The sequence below is a fragment of the Eupeodes corollae genome, chromosome 3, assembly GCF_945859685.1.
Source record: "Eupeodes corollae chromosome 3, idEupCoro1.1, whole genome shotgun sequence".
Lineage (NCBI taxonomy): Eukaryota > Metazoa > Arthropoda > Insecta > Diptera > Syrphidae > Eupeodes > Eupeodes corollae.
The window spans coordinates 31,184,180-31,202,459 of record NC_079149.1 but is presented as its reverse complement, the minus strand read 5'-3'; the positions used below and the strand labels follow the sequence as shown (position 1 = coordinate 31,202,459).

The following is an 18,280-nucleotide window of genomic DNA, read 5'->3' as shown; positions in this document are numbered from 1 at the left end:
CTTAATATTATTCAGCAAATGGTGCAATGATAATCGACTTGTTTCAAAAGTTGACAAATGGAAAACTATGAGTTTTACACGTAAAAAAGTTCCGATCGTTTTTAATTACATGTTTGATTTTTATTCTTTAAGTAGAGTATATGCATTTTCTGACTTGGGTGTGGAATTTGCCTGTTCAGTATGGTCACCTTACTACGCCCGTACACGTCACACGACTCTAAGCCATTCAGAAAAGATTTTTGCATTTCTGTCTACGATCCATTCGCCCATGTTACGGATTTCAGAGTGATTTCAATTCACTTTCGATCGATTTCGAAAACTTCGAAATTGCTTCAAACTGTCAGAACTGAAGGATCATCCATTTTTATTTTGTTTCTGAAGTCAAATGTTTGCTATTTTGAAGATGGATGCAATATTATTGGCAATTTTAAATGAAAAAAGGAAGAAGAATTCAAGAGAAAACATAAGAAGACGAATTTTACGAGACAAATCAAATATATTTGATTTACCTGACACAATGTAAGTGTGAAAATTATGTACATATAATTGTTCAAATAATTAAAGACGCTTTTTTATATGTTCTAATAGAAATAGAACCTTTTGTAATACCTTCATCGATTCCTTCAATTCAAAAACTTGGCACAACCCTCCGATTCCTAGCAGAAGGAAGCTATCAACGATCAATTCACAGAAATAAAAAATGTGATTTGAATGCATTAAAAAAATGGAACAAACCGAAATACAGAACATCCATTTGCATGTTTGAAAATCAAATTCACAATAACGAATTGTGGAACACCCAAATTCACTTACGCAAAGTATAAACATTTGCAATTCTGTGGTTTCATGACATTCATTTATTCACAAACACTTGCTCTCATAAACCAAATGACAAATCATAGGAAGTACTTGCAATTTTGTTTCATTGTTGGAATAATAAATGGACAGATTTCATCACCATTAGTTCTTGGTAGTTTAAACTTAAGTTTTAGTCGTTCAAGTATAAGACTCCGGAAACCATTGAATACTAATTTTAGTAGATCAAACTATGGTCTACATAGCCTCTTAAATCAATTAATTTAAATCTGTAATAAATGTCACTCTTGTATTAATTCACCAAATGATAATATAAAAAGTATTAAATGCAAACAAATGCTTCTCAACAACCTAGTTTAAGTTTTAGATTTTAAGTATGTATTATATTTATAAGAATTGTATTTAACGAAATAAACAAAAAACAGTGAACTTGTGTTTTCCAAGATAATCAGTTGATAAATGTCAAATGCATCTGTCCTAATAAATGAAAATGTTGCATGCCAACAGAGCCTTAATATTTTCCCAGCTGACATTGAAAAAAAAAACCTCTCAATTGAACAACTAGTTGAGAAATTTTGTGTATAGCGTTGTTAAGAGTTTTAAGTGAAATTTATTTCATTCAATATCAACTTAATTTGTGGCTTCACGTCATCGATGATAGAATTCATGTATTTTAAAAAGGTCTCAGATTGATTTTAGAATATTTGACATAGTCCTCATACGTGATCCAAAAAGAAAAAGTCTAAAGCTGTTAAACCACACATTTGGATGATCTCTTGGAGAAAGAACGCGGATAGGGAACTTTTCTTTTTTTATTCAGTTTTGTGAATTGTTCACCATTTTTGTTGCATGTATTGTTTCATTTTGAGTTTTAGTGTCAAATGTCAAAAAATGAAAGCTTCAAAAGTGACAGGAGGATAGTTATAATCAGGTTCAGACGACATAAAGAACTTAAAAGTAAGGCAAGTTTCTAGTATGTAATTGGCCAACAGGCAAAAATTTGTCTTACAATTAAAGCAACTTATTGGAAGTTTGAAAGAAAATATCCCAAACTATTGGCTGAGTTCAATTTTAGATCAGATAGGGTATGCGGATACCTTCTTGTTAGTGTTTTACGTGTAAAATAACAGGTGATCAAAAACAGCTGTGATGTCAAACAAGGAGTCCAAAGGTATCCAAGAATTTCTGGGGTATGTAAGACAGAACAGCTGATTGAACACATGGTTGAATTTCAAGAAACTTGAAAATTGATTTCAGCTTTTTGTATTTGTTGGTAAACAAAAAAATAAAAAATGTTAGTTGAAGTTGTATCTGTACATAATAGACTACATAATGAAAGAGATCGACATTCTTCCAAACTATATCTAGGCATTGTCACTTCATAATAGTCCTCATTTCTGTAGGAATCGTTTTCTGTTAAACGTAAATCGTTTAAAACCGGAGATTTCGCAAGTAAATTATTAATCGTATAGAATTCCAATTGAGCTAAGAGGAAATTTAACATTGATTACGGATTAAGGTTATCTCTTATTTATTAAATTGTTACGCACCTATCAATTCATCATCTTCCGACGAATCAGTTGAATTATATATTAAATGTTTTATCTTACAATAATTTTGATTTCGAAGCTTAATGGCTGAATTTACAAACAAGTTTCAGCTTCGGCTTCATCTGACGTTTACGAGTTCAGCCATAGGAATTCAATGCGTGCTATCACAATGGAGCTTCGACCTTACGTTTCGTTTGACAATCGTAAGGAAAAGAACGTAATGTGACTCCAAACGAAAGCTCTAGTTCAAGTTTGCTGAACATTTGCTTTGTCTGACAGCTCAACAATTGTACAAAAGTTAACAAAAAAATACGTTTGGTTTTGGAGGGATTCCCATTGGTTATTATAGGCTGTGTATTGTGTAAGCTACTTCCGCAATAATTTTTTTTTTTTTCGATTTCAAAACTCAATTTTTTTTTTTATTTTGAGAACAAATAACAGCTGCTAATGGCAGGAGTGCCAGTTTTAAAATTTCATATTGCAAGTGTCATTCAAAGCAATCTAGAAGTAGGCCCAACGTAACGCAGTTGAAGCCGAAGCTGAAGCGTGTTTGTGTTTCAGCCATAACGCAGACGAAGCCGAAGCTAAAGCGTGTTTGTGATTCAGCCATAAATGTGTCTCTGCTTTTTGTGAACAGCTAAAAGTTGTTTTTATTTTTTGACAGCTATCTCACTCATTTAACAAGGTATCTACAAATCCACCCACCCAAGATACCCTATCCAACACGATATTGAACGCAGCCATTAAGTCGTGTTTACTTATGTCAAAATGACAATTGACTAAATTTTGTATTCAAGTGAAAGTTGAACTTACTCTGTGATTTATTTATTTTCTACACAATTACATGTTTAAAAGGGTGCCTTATCAAATTGGAAAAGCAATAAGTAATATTTCTTTTAGTTTAGTCTCGATAGCGAATTAAGATTAGGAATTATATGTTAGGTACAATTCTTATTCAATTTTATCCAGAAGCCACACGAGCAAGTAGCTGGTAAAGAAATCTTATAATTTTAATTTTTCAATGTCCATTCTAAAATGAGTTGTTACAAGGTCAATCTTTATAAAAATTCAACTTAAAACATGTTGCATCAAAACTATCTTTGACATTTGAATTTTCATTTTTCAGTGAAAATTATGAATCATATTTACACTAATATTAAATCTTATGGAATAACGTGTGTTTCGTTTGTACCCGCATATGATTTAATTTTTAAAAAATGTAAGAGCTTTGAAGTTATGAAGAACTATTCAAATAAAAACCATTTGATTATAACGGTTTTAATCTTTCGGAATGCAAACAAACTTAAAATGACACATCACATGACATAAACTGTCATCAAAACAAATAAAGACGTCATTTTGATATTTGTATATGCATGAATATACATAAATCTACTCGCATGTCCTTCAAATGAATTTTATTCAAAATATAATTGCTCTACACTTAAATAACGTTATAAATGCAATAAAACATTCCTCAATTAAAAGAAAACAAAAATGTCTATAACACTCGTAATATGAATTTACCTCAAAACGTGATCAATTTCTAAATGGATGCATTTACGACAAGGAATTTTTAAAACACAATTGTAACCAAATCAAATTAAATATATATACTTTTTGATGTTCCTACTATTATTCATACAATGAATTTCTTTAGAAAAATATTAGTAATATTTTAATCAAATTTTTCTTCACTTACTTGCACAATCGATGCACAGTTGTCTCCCGGAATAATTGATAGCAATCTTCACATATACGATCCAACCGGAAGAACATTGATTTATTGTAGACACCTTTGCAATCCAGTTCGAAAAAGGTATTACTTCTTTTGGACAAACTGTGATTGTGTGGCAGGGTAACGATAAAGGGGACCAATAGTAAAATTAGCACCACAGAGATCTTTAAGTTGCGGGAACACATCTGTAATTAAACATAAATAAATAAAAAAATGGTTAATTCAAACACACAATTCAAACAAATTGCAGCTTAATAATACAAATTGAAATTATGGGTTAAACGTATTTTCAGGTTGATATTAAAGCCTTATAAAATTGTTTGAAGTTTTAAACTTTAATTTTTTAAGTCATTACGAAAATCAACAAATGTATCAACGACGAAATGTATATCAGCTTTAATTTTTGACAGCTGACAGATGGAAAATTAAAAAAGCGGTATTTATTTGTGGAATTTCGATTCTAGGCCGTGTTCACATTGAGATTTTTTGAGCCGACTTATTTTGACGTCTCATTATTTTGACATTTTGATTTTTTTTGCGAGAATCGGAAGTGAAAATAAGTCTGGATATTTTTCCGTGTGGATCTGGATCGATTCTAAGTTTTGGTATTGTGCTTGCTAAAATATTTTAATCCAATGTGCTTATATTCGTCATTAAAATCTCAAAAAAGTGTCAATTCGACGCATGTTGACGTCTTAAGTGACAGCAAAGTAGTTGTGACACTGACGTAAAGACAATATTTATCAAAGATTTCAGTTAAATCTGGATAACTTGTCTTTCTTGTCTTAAGCTTATACACCAAATATGGCTGGACAACCTTTTTATAATTGCAATTTATTGATTCAGTGCACTGTTTTGCTAAGAGAAATAAATAAATGCATATCGTTATATCTCAATCATTTACGTATTATTACTTAGAAATTGATTCAAATCTTTTATTCGAGAGAAAATGTGCTTTAAATACCAATTTTTAGAAAATCATTACAGAATTGGAAACTTTTCGGTGATCTAATCTTGTAACAAACTTATTCTAATTCTTAATTCGTATATAGATTAGATTGCGCATGACTTAAATTTCTTTACAATAGAAATTAGTTATTTATAATTTATTACGAACTATTTCAAAAACAGCTTCTTCCAAAGAAAAGTTATAATTTGGAAACTTAGTCATAAACAGTTTTCAGACATTTGGTTCATTTGTGGATACCTTATTGAACGATTTGAATAGCTTAATTGAAATAGTTTCCAAAAAATAAAAACAACTTTTAAATGTTCGCAATAAACAGACAATGATTTCAATTTCGATGTATAACATACAATTTTATCGATAATTTTAATAACTCACCGGCTTCGTTACACCAAATGGATGAAATATAAAAAAATTGCATTTAATTTTAAGTTTATTTCTAAATACATGTACATATAATGTTCAAAGCTATTCTGTCAAATAGTCAGAAATTATTAAATAGTTTTAGATTTCTTCTTTGATAGCCCAGATGTTTTGGATTAACTGTTTTTTACAATTAAATCAATGACATAAAGATATCTGGATATCCTATCTATCTGAGATTGAACGCTGCCATTTTGATTAAACTGGCATTTCTCATGTCAAGGAAATAAACTTGACACTTCAGAAATTATCTATGTCTACATGCAGACAAATAAAGAAGGACTCTATTTACTAAATATTAAATAAAAATACAAAATTAAGCTTTCTTTCCTTTAGCTTTTTTCCAAGTCTATCTTAATTTTTCCACTGACAATCGAAACAGAACCCCGTTCCATTCTTAACAAATAAAAACATCGCTCATGTGTCATTTGTAATTAAGTATTTTCCCAAGCCAAAATGCAACATCTATTTTATCTACGTGCGGCTTGAACACTTGATGAATGGCTGACTGAATCTTCTGTCCACTTCTTGTTCTTTGTTTTGATATATATTTTATAAGAGTGATTATAAAGGATTTAACTTTTTTTTAATTTTTGTTGATTGACAGTCTAAATACTTGCAATTGTACGTGAAGGAACACACAGAGTCTAGCTTGTCCAGTGCTGTCGTACACAAGATAATTATATTTAATTCAAACATTTAATCGTCCCATTATACTCTACTACCTGTTTAATGGAAATTGGTTTATTAAAACAACAAAACGAGGTAAAGTTAAAAGGAGTAAAGAGGACAGAAAAAAAAGAATAATTGTAATCACAATTTGCAACATGTGGGAAACAGCAGTGATCAGCATCAGCCTTAGCATCAACATCGGACCTGAGCAAGCACATTTTACACGCACAATTAATGCCCACCCGGTGCACATGCGCACAAGCAGCAAAATATAAACGAAAATACTCGTAGAGGCACAGCACATATAAATGAGCGACAACGCAACGATTCGCCATTATGATGCCTTCCTGACTGCTGAAGTTGAAGTTGAAGCTGATGACGCTGATATACCTGGCCTGGCCTGGGCCTTGCCTGGCTTAACTTTACTCTACTCAAACTCAACTAGTCTCTCCACAGAAACTCTCCTCAACAAGATCTTATCAATTAAATTTCCACCCAGAATTAAACATTTTGCCCACCGTGAAGTTGTTTTAACAACTTTTTCCTGACTCCCGGTGCAGCAGCACGCCACCTGCAATGCAGAACTGCATCTGCAGTCGTATCGTAGTCCCAGTCCCAGTTGAAGTCGCAGTCGAAGTCGTAGTGTTGTATACCAGCAGCAGTAACAACGTCAACATCAACATCTTGGTGGTGATAGCCAAGTTGGAGCTGTTGGTCTTCTGATTTCTGTCTGCCGCAAAGTCTGTAGAGTGTGTACATGTTTTAGACCCGATGGCATCATGAATTAGCAACCAGTTGCTTTTGAGAAGATACTAGATTGCCGATGGAAGTTTTGTTTTTCTTTTTGTGATTTTGTTTTCTTAACTTTTGTTTTTCAATGCATAGGAGATTGGAGGATGCGAAACTTGATTCCTGATGGGTTATGCTATTAATAACGATGTATCTTCTGGCCAAGCTGCCGCTATTTTATTTGATGTTAGCATGCCTTAGTGGTTGCGAAGTGAAGTTAAGTGTATACCTATAGTTAGTTAGTTAGTTAAGACTGAAGTATGGCTTGGGGGAAATTTGATCATACAGTATTTATGTGTAGGAATAAGAAACTTTGCAGATCATAATTAAACAACTTTGTTTAATGACATTCTGAAGGGAGATTCTTCTAAATTATTGTGTATCAAAGCTTTTCCCAAGAAGTGTCAAATATATAGAAAAAATTGTTACAATTAATCTTAGTTTGACATAAGGTTTGCCTTACATACACAGATTGATTATTAGAAATGTCATATTTTAATCCAAGGGAATTTGGTAAGTAAGCTTTAAGCAGTGTTCGATTCGTACAGCAAAATTATTTCGATAACGAGTGTTTTAACATTTCAACTTTGCTTCATAAAGGAAAAAACAGCCCCATGAAACCACCAGGATGAAATAATAGAAATGTCATTCAAAACAACCTCGAAGCTGGCCCAGCACGCAGACGAAGTCGAAACTGAAGCGTGTTTATGATTCAGCTATTAAAAAGAATGGTGTTTTCATTTTTGAAACACAAGGCTGTTTTGAGGCCACTCATTTTGACAACTAATTTTTTAGTACCAAACAGTAACTTACTTTTCTGTCTCTATTTAACTATCAAATAGTAAGAAGAATTAAATCATTAATAAACCAAAATTAATTAACAATTGAGTCCAATGTGTAAACCGTCCAAGAATGGGCCAGTTTATATATCTAAAAGTTCTGAGATGTTTGACAGAGCCGGGGAATGATTTATAAACTGAATTCACCATTCATTCTCAACAGGTATTCAAATTAGTTTTGAATTTCTTTTCATGTTATTAACGTTGTTTTCTAGAGAATAATTGATCAATCGGATCCTTAAATTTCTATTTCCAAAATTTTGACACCAAAAACAAGAAATAATGTTAATGAAAAATTTGGTTTATATTTCCGAAAATACTGGAGTCTCCGAGATCTTAGAAATATAAACAGGTCAAAGAATGTTTTGGCATTGATGGTTTGGTCGCATACTTAAGGGTACGTTTTAAATAAGAATCATAAAACGTCATTCTCGTAGCGAACATTTTGATAAATAAATGACGGCTTATTAATATGAGTTCATATAAAACCAGCATAATTATTAAGAAAACAACAATTAAAGTCTATTTTTAGAATGTAGTCTATTAAAATTTTCAAAAAAAAGATAAATTGATAAACAAATACCACCTACGAGCCCCAAGTGGTGAGTAACACGCGTGCCTAAAGTAGTCAATTTCCACAAAAACTGACATAAAAACATATACACATACAAAAAGAAAACATTATACCTAGAAATGTTCTGACAGTTAGCTATTAAAATATTCGCCCACATCATTAATCAAATAATTTATTTTTCAGATGAAAGTAATCGGACAGAATGAGATGAACCGCGTCTGATGCCGATGCCGACTGCCTCCGTTGGCAACGGGCCGGACGGGCGCGGTGACGGCTATCTTAATTTATTAAATACAATCCTAAAGTTTTATAGCTGTTGATCAATGAAGATTTCTAATTTTATATTTTTTCAGCACATACATATGTATGTCCGTAAAAACAAAACTAACCATCTGGATGAACTCGACTATATTAACGTCAGTAAATTCACCATAGTTGTATGAGCTGTCAAAGTTGTCAAGTTTAACAAGTTGTTTTATAATTAATTGCATCTATTTTTGTTCTATGAACTCTACAAAAAACACAACATGTGAAATGTTGTGACTACACACACACAATACACTTTTTTAATAATTTTATTATTGTTACATTTTTGTTTATATTAATTGTTGAAAAGCTACATGTGTACAGCACATAATGTAAGTGTATCATGGCTTAAGAAATGATATTTAAAATAAGATCTACAATTTCGATCTTACATTGATAGAAATATCATCATAAATATAATATTTTATAGTGTATCACATGACACGATTGTTCTGTTTTGCATTCAATTCAATTAAGACCACAATTAGAATGTTTTTTTTCTTTTAATATCTATTATTTTATTGTTGTTGTTATTATTTAAAAAAGAATATAATTCTCTACGGAATATTGATTTTATCAAATGATGGTGTCATTGTATTATGACACACATAATAATATTATCACATAGCAAGAATGAAAATGTAGTTGACAGTTCTCAATTTAAATGTGTTTGTTGCGTATTCACCAGACAGCTTGTCACCGATCTATTGTGTTGCTTATAGAATATTCAGTTCAACGTTTGATCGTTAAAATATTTTTATGTTTATGGGTGGTACGCATTATTGTGATTGCGAGTTGAAAATCATCAACGTAGGTATGTACCATTAAAACATGGTGAGCATGATATTGTCGATAATGACAATTACTGACAAGAAATGTTTCTACGTCAATTGAATAGAGTTATACTTAGATTAGGGTCTGTAACAAAACGATTAATTGTTTTTTTTTTATTATCTTTTGTAAATTGAATTTGAAATGTTCAATTTCTTTAATACCGATGTGATACCAATATTTAATTGATTTTTATATAAACAATGTTTTTTGAAGAAAAATAAATGTCATACATTTAAAAAATGACATCACTGTGATCTAATAGATTTATTGATTTGTTTTGAATTTCGATGCATATTTTAGATTTTATGCGTTTTTAATGAGGATATCTTTTGTCATTTGTCATCAGTGGCAAATATAAAAAAAATATCACAGGCACTTGGAATTTCTATGAAGGAAGATTTGAATCGATTAATTTCTTGTTCTATCGAATGAACCCCCCAGTTGCACATATTCAGCAGAATAAAACGAACCTATTAATTAATAGCTTATTCCCGAAATAAAATGATATCAAAAGTGAGTATTAAGTAGTAATTCAATAGAATTTTTAGACATTATCAGTAAACTGTCATAAAATGTGAAATGACATATAATGCCATATTTTTGTATGTATAATTTTCAGATGGCAACAGATTCGACATTTGGATCTGTTTCTGAGTTTTCGTTGAACGCACCCAATAAAAAATTACAACGTGTTAACGTGCCTTAATGACTGAAAATCAAACAGTAACGTTATAACTAGAAGAATCTAGAGTTTGACGTGTTATCAACCATACTTTATATTATAAGTTAATAGCCAACAAATTATTCAGGTACGTACAAGCTTATATGAATAACTGAGTCTAAAAATGTTTAGACTTGAAAACATATAACAATTTTATTGTATACAAACTTTATTTGTCAACACAAGACGGATAACTAATGATTCGAAAATATTTAAACAAAAATAAATGTCATATCGTAAATTGTATACTCAATGCGGAAAATGTGTTTCCTACGAGTTGACAGTATGTATATATCCATCCAATCGCTTATTGCAACTTCTTTGTTGATTGTTTATGTTATAAATGAGCTTTAAAATGTTTATTGATTGCAGAATTAATTGTAATAGAAAAAGACACTATACATGAATAAGAGAAAGTTTATTATTTGTTGTATTTGTTTTTTGTTTTTAATTCGCAATTTCTTCCGTCATTTGATAAATTAAGCTGTCTCTGAAAGATAAACAAGAAAAAACATTTTTTTTTGGAAAATTTCTACGTTTTATAATGTTGCTGTAGATGAAAATTGTATTGTACACATGAATCAAATTTAAACATTTTTATATAAATTGTTTTAAACAACAAGAAAATTAAAAAACTTAATGTTTTTGTGTGTATGTTTAATGCGTAAACAATAATTAATCTTTTAATAGAAATTTATGACTTCGATCAACGTATGGTGATGTTTTCAATTTTTTTAAAAAGAATTTATGATCCACGTTATGGAATGTTTGTAGGAGTGTTTTATGGTGAGTTTATTATTTAAGTTAATGGCTACATAAAACGTTATGTCAAACACTTAACTTATTTAAGTTCATAATTTTAAATAGATGCATAGAATATTTAATTTATACATTTTTAATGAATTTAAGTTCCTATTCGACAATGCAATCATAAATTGCGATATTTTAAAATTATGCTGCCAACGATTATCGACTATACCAATTCTGTCAAATCACAACCATTTGTCATTTAGCAGACAAATACAAAATGGCTGACTTTATAGTTTTCTCTTTGTTTTAGAGATGTGAGTTGAGTTGAGTTGGATTTGAGTTAATGCATGTGTCATAATCAAACAAATTGTTTTTAGCAGTTCTGTAGAACAGAAGAAAACTGAGTTTTGTTTGACTATTTTAACCATTTTAATTCTAATAGAGAAAATAATCAGTTTTCGTCGAAAACCTACATCGAAAACTCAAGTTTTGCCATACATTTTTGGTAAACCACAAGTTTTCGTAAACTCCAAGTTTTATATAAAACCGCTCGAAAAGTAGTAGCAATTCAAATTTGAACTAAACAAACAAACCTTTCAAAACATTCAGCGCTTAAATTAATGTAAACAAAACAGCTGATGTCTGCTGTCAAAACAAATATTTCATTTTGAAATAAATTTGGTCGTGGTAAGTATGGTATTTATACAATTTCTTTACAAAATAGGAATTATTTCATTTTGTTTTTTATTTACACAATATGCAAGAGAAAAAAAAACAAAAAAGGAAACTGTGGGAGCTGCGTGGCAATAGAGAAAATTGCGGGAAAATTTGCCAACGACGAGAATAAAAGACCCTGTGACTATTTGCTGCACTGGAGGTGCTTTTATGTTTCCCCAGATTTTCAAACGCTCTTTGTTAAGCGAGAAACCGGAATTCAATATGGCTACTGGCGTGACGATCCCAAGGACGAGGAAGACTTGCTCATAGTTCGTAATGAAGTTTCCAACCGATGCGTCTTCGAACTCATCCCCACAAAATGTTCGACGCTTTCGCTTATTACCTGGGGAAAGACTTTTCGGTAACTCCATTCAACCACAAGGATTTTGGAGATATGAGAAAGGCAATAAGTTCATTTGTGGAGGAGAATAAGTATGAAAGAAAATTTCTGGTGGAGGCTAAATCGCAGCGGGCTATGAAAATTTGCGCCAAAATATTCCACAATTTGGGAATCGTTGTTCGAGTGAATAAAACCACAGCAGTGGGCTATCGCAACTTGATGAACAGCCTGGCAACATCAAAAAGATCCTCAGTGCATTAGACAAACCAGGCGAGGGCTCAAAGGAAGAAGCCAAAGAGATAGTCATGGAGAAATTGCAGCCCATCATAACAGCTTCAGTGATCGCTTTGAATGAGTATGATTTTGGTACGAATCTGGAACTAGGAACTGACCTTTTCTGCTCCGGCCTTAAGGGCCTACACGAAATCGTTCAGAATCTTCTCAACCCCGCCTATAAGTTGCTCAAACGACCACAATGTATGGCGATTCTGAAGGCACATTTGGCCAATAGAAGCAATAGTCATAAGCTCAGTATTTTTGGATTGAATTTGTTGTAAAAGAAGAAGAAAATGTTTTAAATAAAATTAATTTTTATTGTAAAAGTTTTGTTTTTTGTTTTATCCGCGTCCGAGACGGTTTGTGGTGATGTACTGGGAGTTTTTTGTATGTTCGTATCGAAACGTTTGTTAAACCACTCAATAACGAGATTCCATTCGTTCTTTTGGAACGAATCAACTTGATAAGTACCTCCATAAGGCTTAAGTTTGTATCTCGCATTTCCAGATAGTTTAGTTCATTGCAGAGTATTTCGAAAGTTCTGCGGTTCGTTCTGAAATATTGTTTAAAATACTCATCATCTTTTACTCACATTTCACAAATAATTTGAGAAAAACAAAACTTTTACTTACAAATTTGTTCATCAATACAAAATTTGACATTTAAATGTCAAATGAAAACGTGTAAATGGTCGCATTCACAAAGCTAGTGGTAACGTAGTCAAGGGATTCTGATTGGCTAAATCCAACTACAAAAGTAGTTGAAATTTCTCCTCCGACGTAGTGTAAAAAATTTAGCTACAAGCTTAATGGAGAATGATTTTGACGTTTCAGAATCAGCTGCTCGGTAAACCACACGAATTCAAAGTGAAGTAAATCGTTCAGTATTTAAATACTAATAAAAATCCTTAAAATTGTGTCTTAAATTTGATTTTATTGAATTTAAAAACATGAAAGATAAGTTAAAGTTATCAATTCAAAAATGTTTCTTATTTTCTATATTTGCATTTGTCAAGACCTCTTAAAATCCATGTTTTCATCATTCAGCCCATTTAAAAAGATATTTTTAATTTTGCTTAGGTTCCAAACAAATGAATCATGTTTTGGGACAAAATAAAAACAAACTTTAAGAATAGAACGAAATAGATAATGATCGGAGTGATCCCGGATATTTTCTTTTATTTTGGCTGCATTGAGGGAATTTTCATCTTCAAAATCGCCCAAAAAGTCCATTATACGATTTCTAATTGTTGTTTATTTATTTCATGCTAAGCAGCTGATTTTCACAGCAAACTTATAGCCTAAAATACGACATTTTTTATTAAAAAATTAATTCAAAAGTCAGGTTGTATTGAGGACACCCAACCAAGTTGAGTTGTTATCCATAATAAACGCTTTAATGTTATATGATTAGCTGTACCCGTTAGACTGTCATGTTAGGGTTCTTGAGTTCAATTCCTGAATGTACCACCTTATGCCTCTTCTCAAATTAGCCGTTCGGATTCTGCATAAAACTGCAGGTCCTCTTTCATCCCTGACGTCATTACCTGCACACAGGAATGGTTGAGAGTTGTAAGCCTTTAGGCTCTGGTTATTTAAGGACTAATCGCGTAATTGCAAATAATCGTTTTTAGACCAAAACACTCTTTGCTTTGTTAAGGGTTTTCCAATAAGAATTATAGTAAGTTGTCATTTCTGAACCGTCATCTTTAGTGATGTGAAAAAAACTACGCCATTAATAAAAAATGAAACCATTCAGCAGCTTTTTGTAAACAAGGCTATGAATTCTATAATTTTAATACAAACATTTTATAATTTTTAATTTAAAGTAGTATATTATTATTTATCAGTTTTATTATTTTGAATTAACATTTTTATGGATTTTTCGTTCACACACACAACCTGGCCATATATATCAATTATTATTATACGACAACTCATGCACAAGCGGTAACTGTTTGCAGTTTGCATAATTTTTGCCTATAATTTCAAACTGCCTTACCGTCAAACGACTAATTAAACTAATAGCTACTTCGTCAAAACATGGCAGTTTCAAAACAAAGTTTAAACAAACCTATTTGCTACACCAAAGACCAAAAACAACTAGCCTCTCTCTCCCCCTTTGGCACTTGTGCTTGCTATTGCTACAAGCAATATTTTAAATAATAAAAAAAACGTTCTAGATACATCACATCTGTCTTGTGAATGCCTACATAATGTATATAGCTTGCTTATAATAATTTATTGTAACACTCTTATTTTATCGGCAATTTTTGTTGCGTGCGAAGTCTTTTAATTGAGTCGGTGCATATATTTTCGTTGATAGATATATGAAATAGATTCTCCCCTCGGATTCTCTGGTTTTATAGTTACCAACCGCCAGAGTGGCTATCGACACTCGGCCCCTTTCTGTGTGGCAATTATAAATTAAACAGAAAATACAAAAAACTTGTATCACAAGTTAACATACAGTTGCCTGAGACTGCTTGGTACCAACTGAGTAAATGCATCATCATCCGATCCGCGCTCATTTTAATAATATTTGCAGCGAAATTAATAGGCGATAATAATTGGATCTTGATGTTGTCCCACCGACTTTGCAGTTTGACGTCGCCGCCGCCGCGCCATTGCCGTGCATCGGTCACTGTAGGAACTAGAGAAACTAGTTTGCCGATCTCCTACCTATTAAAGTAGATATATTGTGTTTGTATCTTTATCTTATTAAAGCTTCAAACACTTTGGTAGCTACACCGACCGACGACGACGATTAAATCATTTATAAATTTTCCTCATCAATTTTATACATACACCATGAGTATCCAAGTCACACTTGTTTAATCAGCTAAAGTGACTAGGCGAAAAATATAACTCATGTTTCTCCACAGCCAAATTGATGGTCCCTTCACAAGAAATTTTGCAATTTTTATTTTAATAAAAATGTTAATTGTAAATTTTCACTCACAAGACGATCAACGACTATGACGCGACGACGACGAGCGACGGACATGACAGACATAACGTGAACATCCGAACAGCGTGCGCCACGCCACCAACGCCGCCGCTACGATGCTTGTTTGCCATAAAAATAAAGTCGATCCTATAAATCTCAATGTGTGAACTGTGAATATGAATATCGCGCAGCAGCTATATCAAGTGGATTTTTAATCCGAATGTATATAACTTTTAAATGGTTAGGCGTGGGGATAGAGATGAGGTTTTCCAACGGAAGTACATTTTCGCAATTACAATAATTGTACATATCACCGGAAAATTGTTTTATAAAACAAAATACTTTTTACCTACTTGGTGTTTTTTTAAAACTTTTAATGTATGTTTGTTGTTTTTATTGAGTAAAAAAAACATAAAGTGTGTTTTGCAATTCTAGAAAAGTGGTGTTTTCAACAATATGCACTTAGCTTAGAGATGAGTGATGTTTTATTCGCAATACCCCGGGGTGACTGGATGAATTAGGATGGATGAAAAAAATGTTGATTGAATTTGTTGCGGAAAATTCAATTGCCTAAAATTGTCGGCAACAAGTTTAAAGGTCACTCCTTTCGTTAATCATAACCATACATCCCATCTGGGTCTCCTTTGTGTGCGTTTTAAAGTAAGAATATTTATTTAAAGTACGTCACAAATGACATTTACACAAATTTGAAACCAATAAGCCCACTCATGGATTTTGGGTGAAAAAGATATATCTTATTGAATTCGCCCTCCTTCACAGTTCTCATCAATTATAAAAACCCTTTTATATGTATAGACATTTTTATCCAGAAAACATGGACAAAGACCTAAAAGAAGGACAAGAGCTGCCTACAAAAACCAACCCTTTCCCTCCTCCTGAGTTCCTTTTCCTTGTAAAACATAAAATAAACAACATGATATCTAAATTACATGACATGATTATAATACGAGTAGGTTACCTACCGCATTGTTTATGTTTCTACAAACTTAAATATTTATTTATAAAAGTCTACATTTTTATCCAAGTAAAAAATTCGAAATGTAAACAGCTTCATACATAAAATAATCAGAGTAACAACATCGCAAACGACATCGATTTAATTTAAGAACTATATCTTAGCTCGGTGTAAAACCTGATGCACATCGCAGTGCCACCAAGGAAGTGGGCCAAGAAACAGTCAGACCTCTCTATGTTGCACATCACGAGATTGCAACCGCAATAATTCAATTTTAAACCACCATAACATCATCATACCGCAATGAGCATCAACTGGTGGAAGTGGATACAGTGGAGGTGGTGCTGAATGGTGACTGCTGCTTTCTGCCTGCTGACTCCACTAAAGTCTAAAGTGATCGTTGGAGGCAGCGTCAGTGGCGGCGGCAGTTCATTTTTTCTTTCAGATAAGAACATAAAAATAAAACACTATATGTATGTTACATTACCGTGCTAAACAAAAATAGCATTTCAAGATCAATCACAAACTGCTTCATATAATGCGAGTCGACTATATTTTTATAGCAAGCTTGTTTAGGAGTAAAGGTTCCTCCATCCTATAGTACGAGTATACCATGAAGTATAAACATGAAAATATTATGCTCCTTCTTTTGCGCGAGCTGGCGTATAATAATGTTTCTTTGGTTGGTCTCCAGTTGTTCCGATGTGATGCGATGAGGACGATGATAAAGATAATGGTGGAGGCGGCTTCTCCAGCTGCGACCACAACGGAGCTCTAAACCGCAACCAGATGAAAGAAACCACAGCGCCAATAAGTGAGCCAAGTTTCCCATGGGAGATCATGTTCAGCACCATCTGAAGGCACCATCATCATCATCATCATCCAACGACCACCACCGCACCGCATCATCCAATATTCAAGTCTCAAGAAACCGATGGATGTTTTGTTCCCCCACCCACCTTTTTGGTTGTGCTTCATGCTCGTTGCACGTTGCTTGTTGCTTGTTGCCATTAATGTTGGTTTGGAATTGGATTGGAACACGCAATGGGTGTATTTTTTTATTTGTCGAAGCACTGCTGAATGCACCAGATGTGTGTGGGCTCTTCGGCCTCTTCTGGGGTGCAGACATTTGTATCGAAGACCTCACAGGCAAAAATAATGGCTTTGCCGTTTCCCACCTTGCTTTTAGTAATAGTAGATACTTTTACTACAACCGTCAGAGCAGAGAGTTATAAATAGTTTTTGGAAAATAAAATAAAATTGAATGCAGCACAGAAATAACATTAATAAACTACCTATATAAATATAAGAAAATCTATTTTTAGCATTAAAGCTTAAATGGACAAAAAAAAATGAATATATCTTTATCTTTTCGATACATGATAATGTGAGTTGAACAAGAGTTGAAGTAGTTTGAAGTTTCGGCCGCAACATAAATGTGAGATTGCCACCCAGACCAGCGCTGCACCACCGACGACGACGACGTTGACTTGTTTTTAATAAATTCATTCTAAGGGTCAAGTAGTGTTTGAAGATAACAATAAAATGTGTAATTTTAAATAATATCTGTCAAGTTTGACTTTGACAGGTTAATGAATTTTCATGTACATGAATAGGTATGTACGTTCAAATTTATGTATTTGTCTGCTGTTGTCTTATCACTTGAGGCATGCACAATAAACCATTTCCTGTCAGTTTCAAAAGTGACAACCCAGATCTTTTTTTTAAATCTTGAAGTATGTAGGTGGCAAACATCGGAGTCATCTTCATCTTCAACAAATCCTTCAAAAGGTAAATATCAAATAGCTGAACTGTCATTCAACAAAATGATGGATTTGACATTTGCAGAGAAATAATTGAGTTAATATAAAGAATTTAGTTACCGACGAAAATATGATTATACATCATTTTAGTGGCGGAAGACTTAACATCTCTCTTCAATTTTATCGACAAAATACTTGCAGTTGAGCAAATTTATACAACCACGTTATATTGTTTCGTCTCTAAGAGAAATCGGCTTTATTAAACGGTTATGTTGTGGTT

At 32.5% G+C, this 18,280-nt stretch overlaps 1 protein-coding gene across 4 annotated transcripts in view; it reads right to left on the bottom strand.

Annotated features, from left to right (window-relative positions):
* The window catches only part of LOC129948954 (ion transport peptide-like), a 90,887-nt gene that overhangs the window by 3,501 nt on the left and 69,106 nt on the right, over nucleotides 1-18,280 (bottom strand). For all 4 annotated transcript variants that reach the window (XM_056060114.1, XM_056060113.1, XM_056060111.1 and 1 more), the window contains one exon: nucleotides 4,069-4,289. In XM_056060114.1, the coding sequence (XP_055916089.1) occupies nucleotides 4,069-4,289 (221 nt within the window). The remainder of the gene's footprint in view (nucleotides 1-4,068; nucleotides 4,290-18,280) is intronic.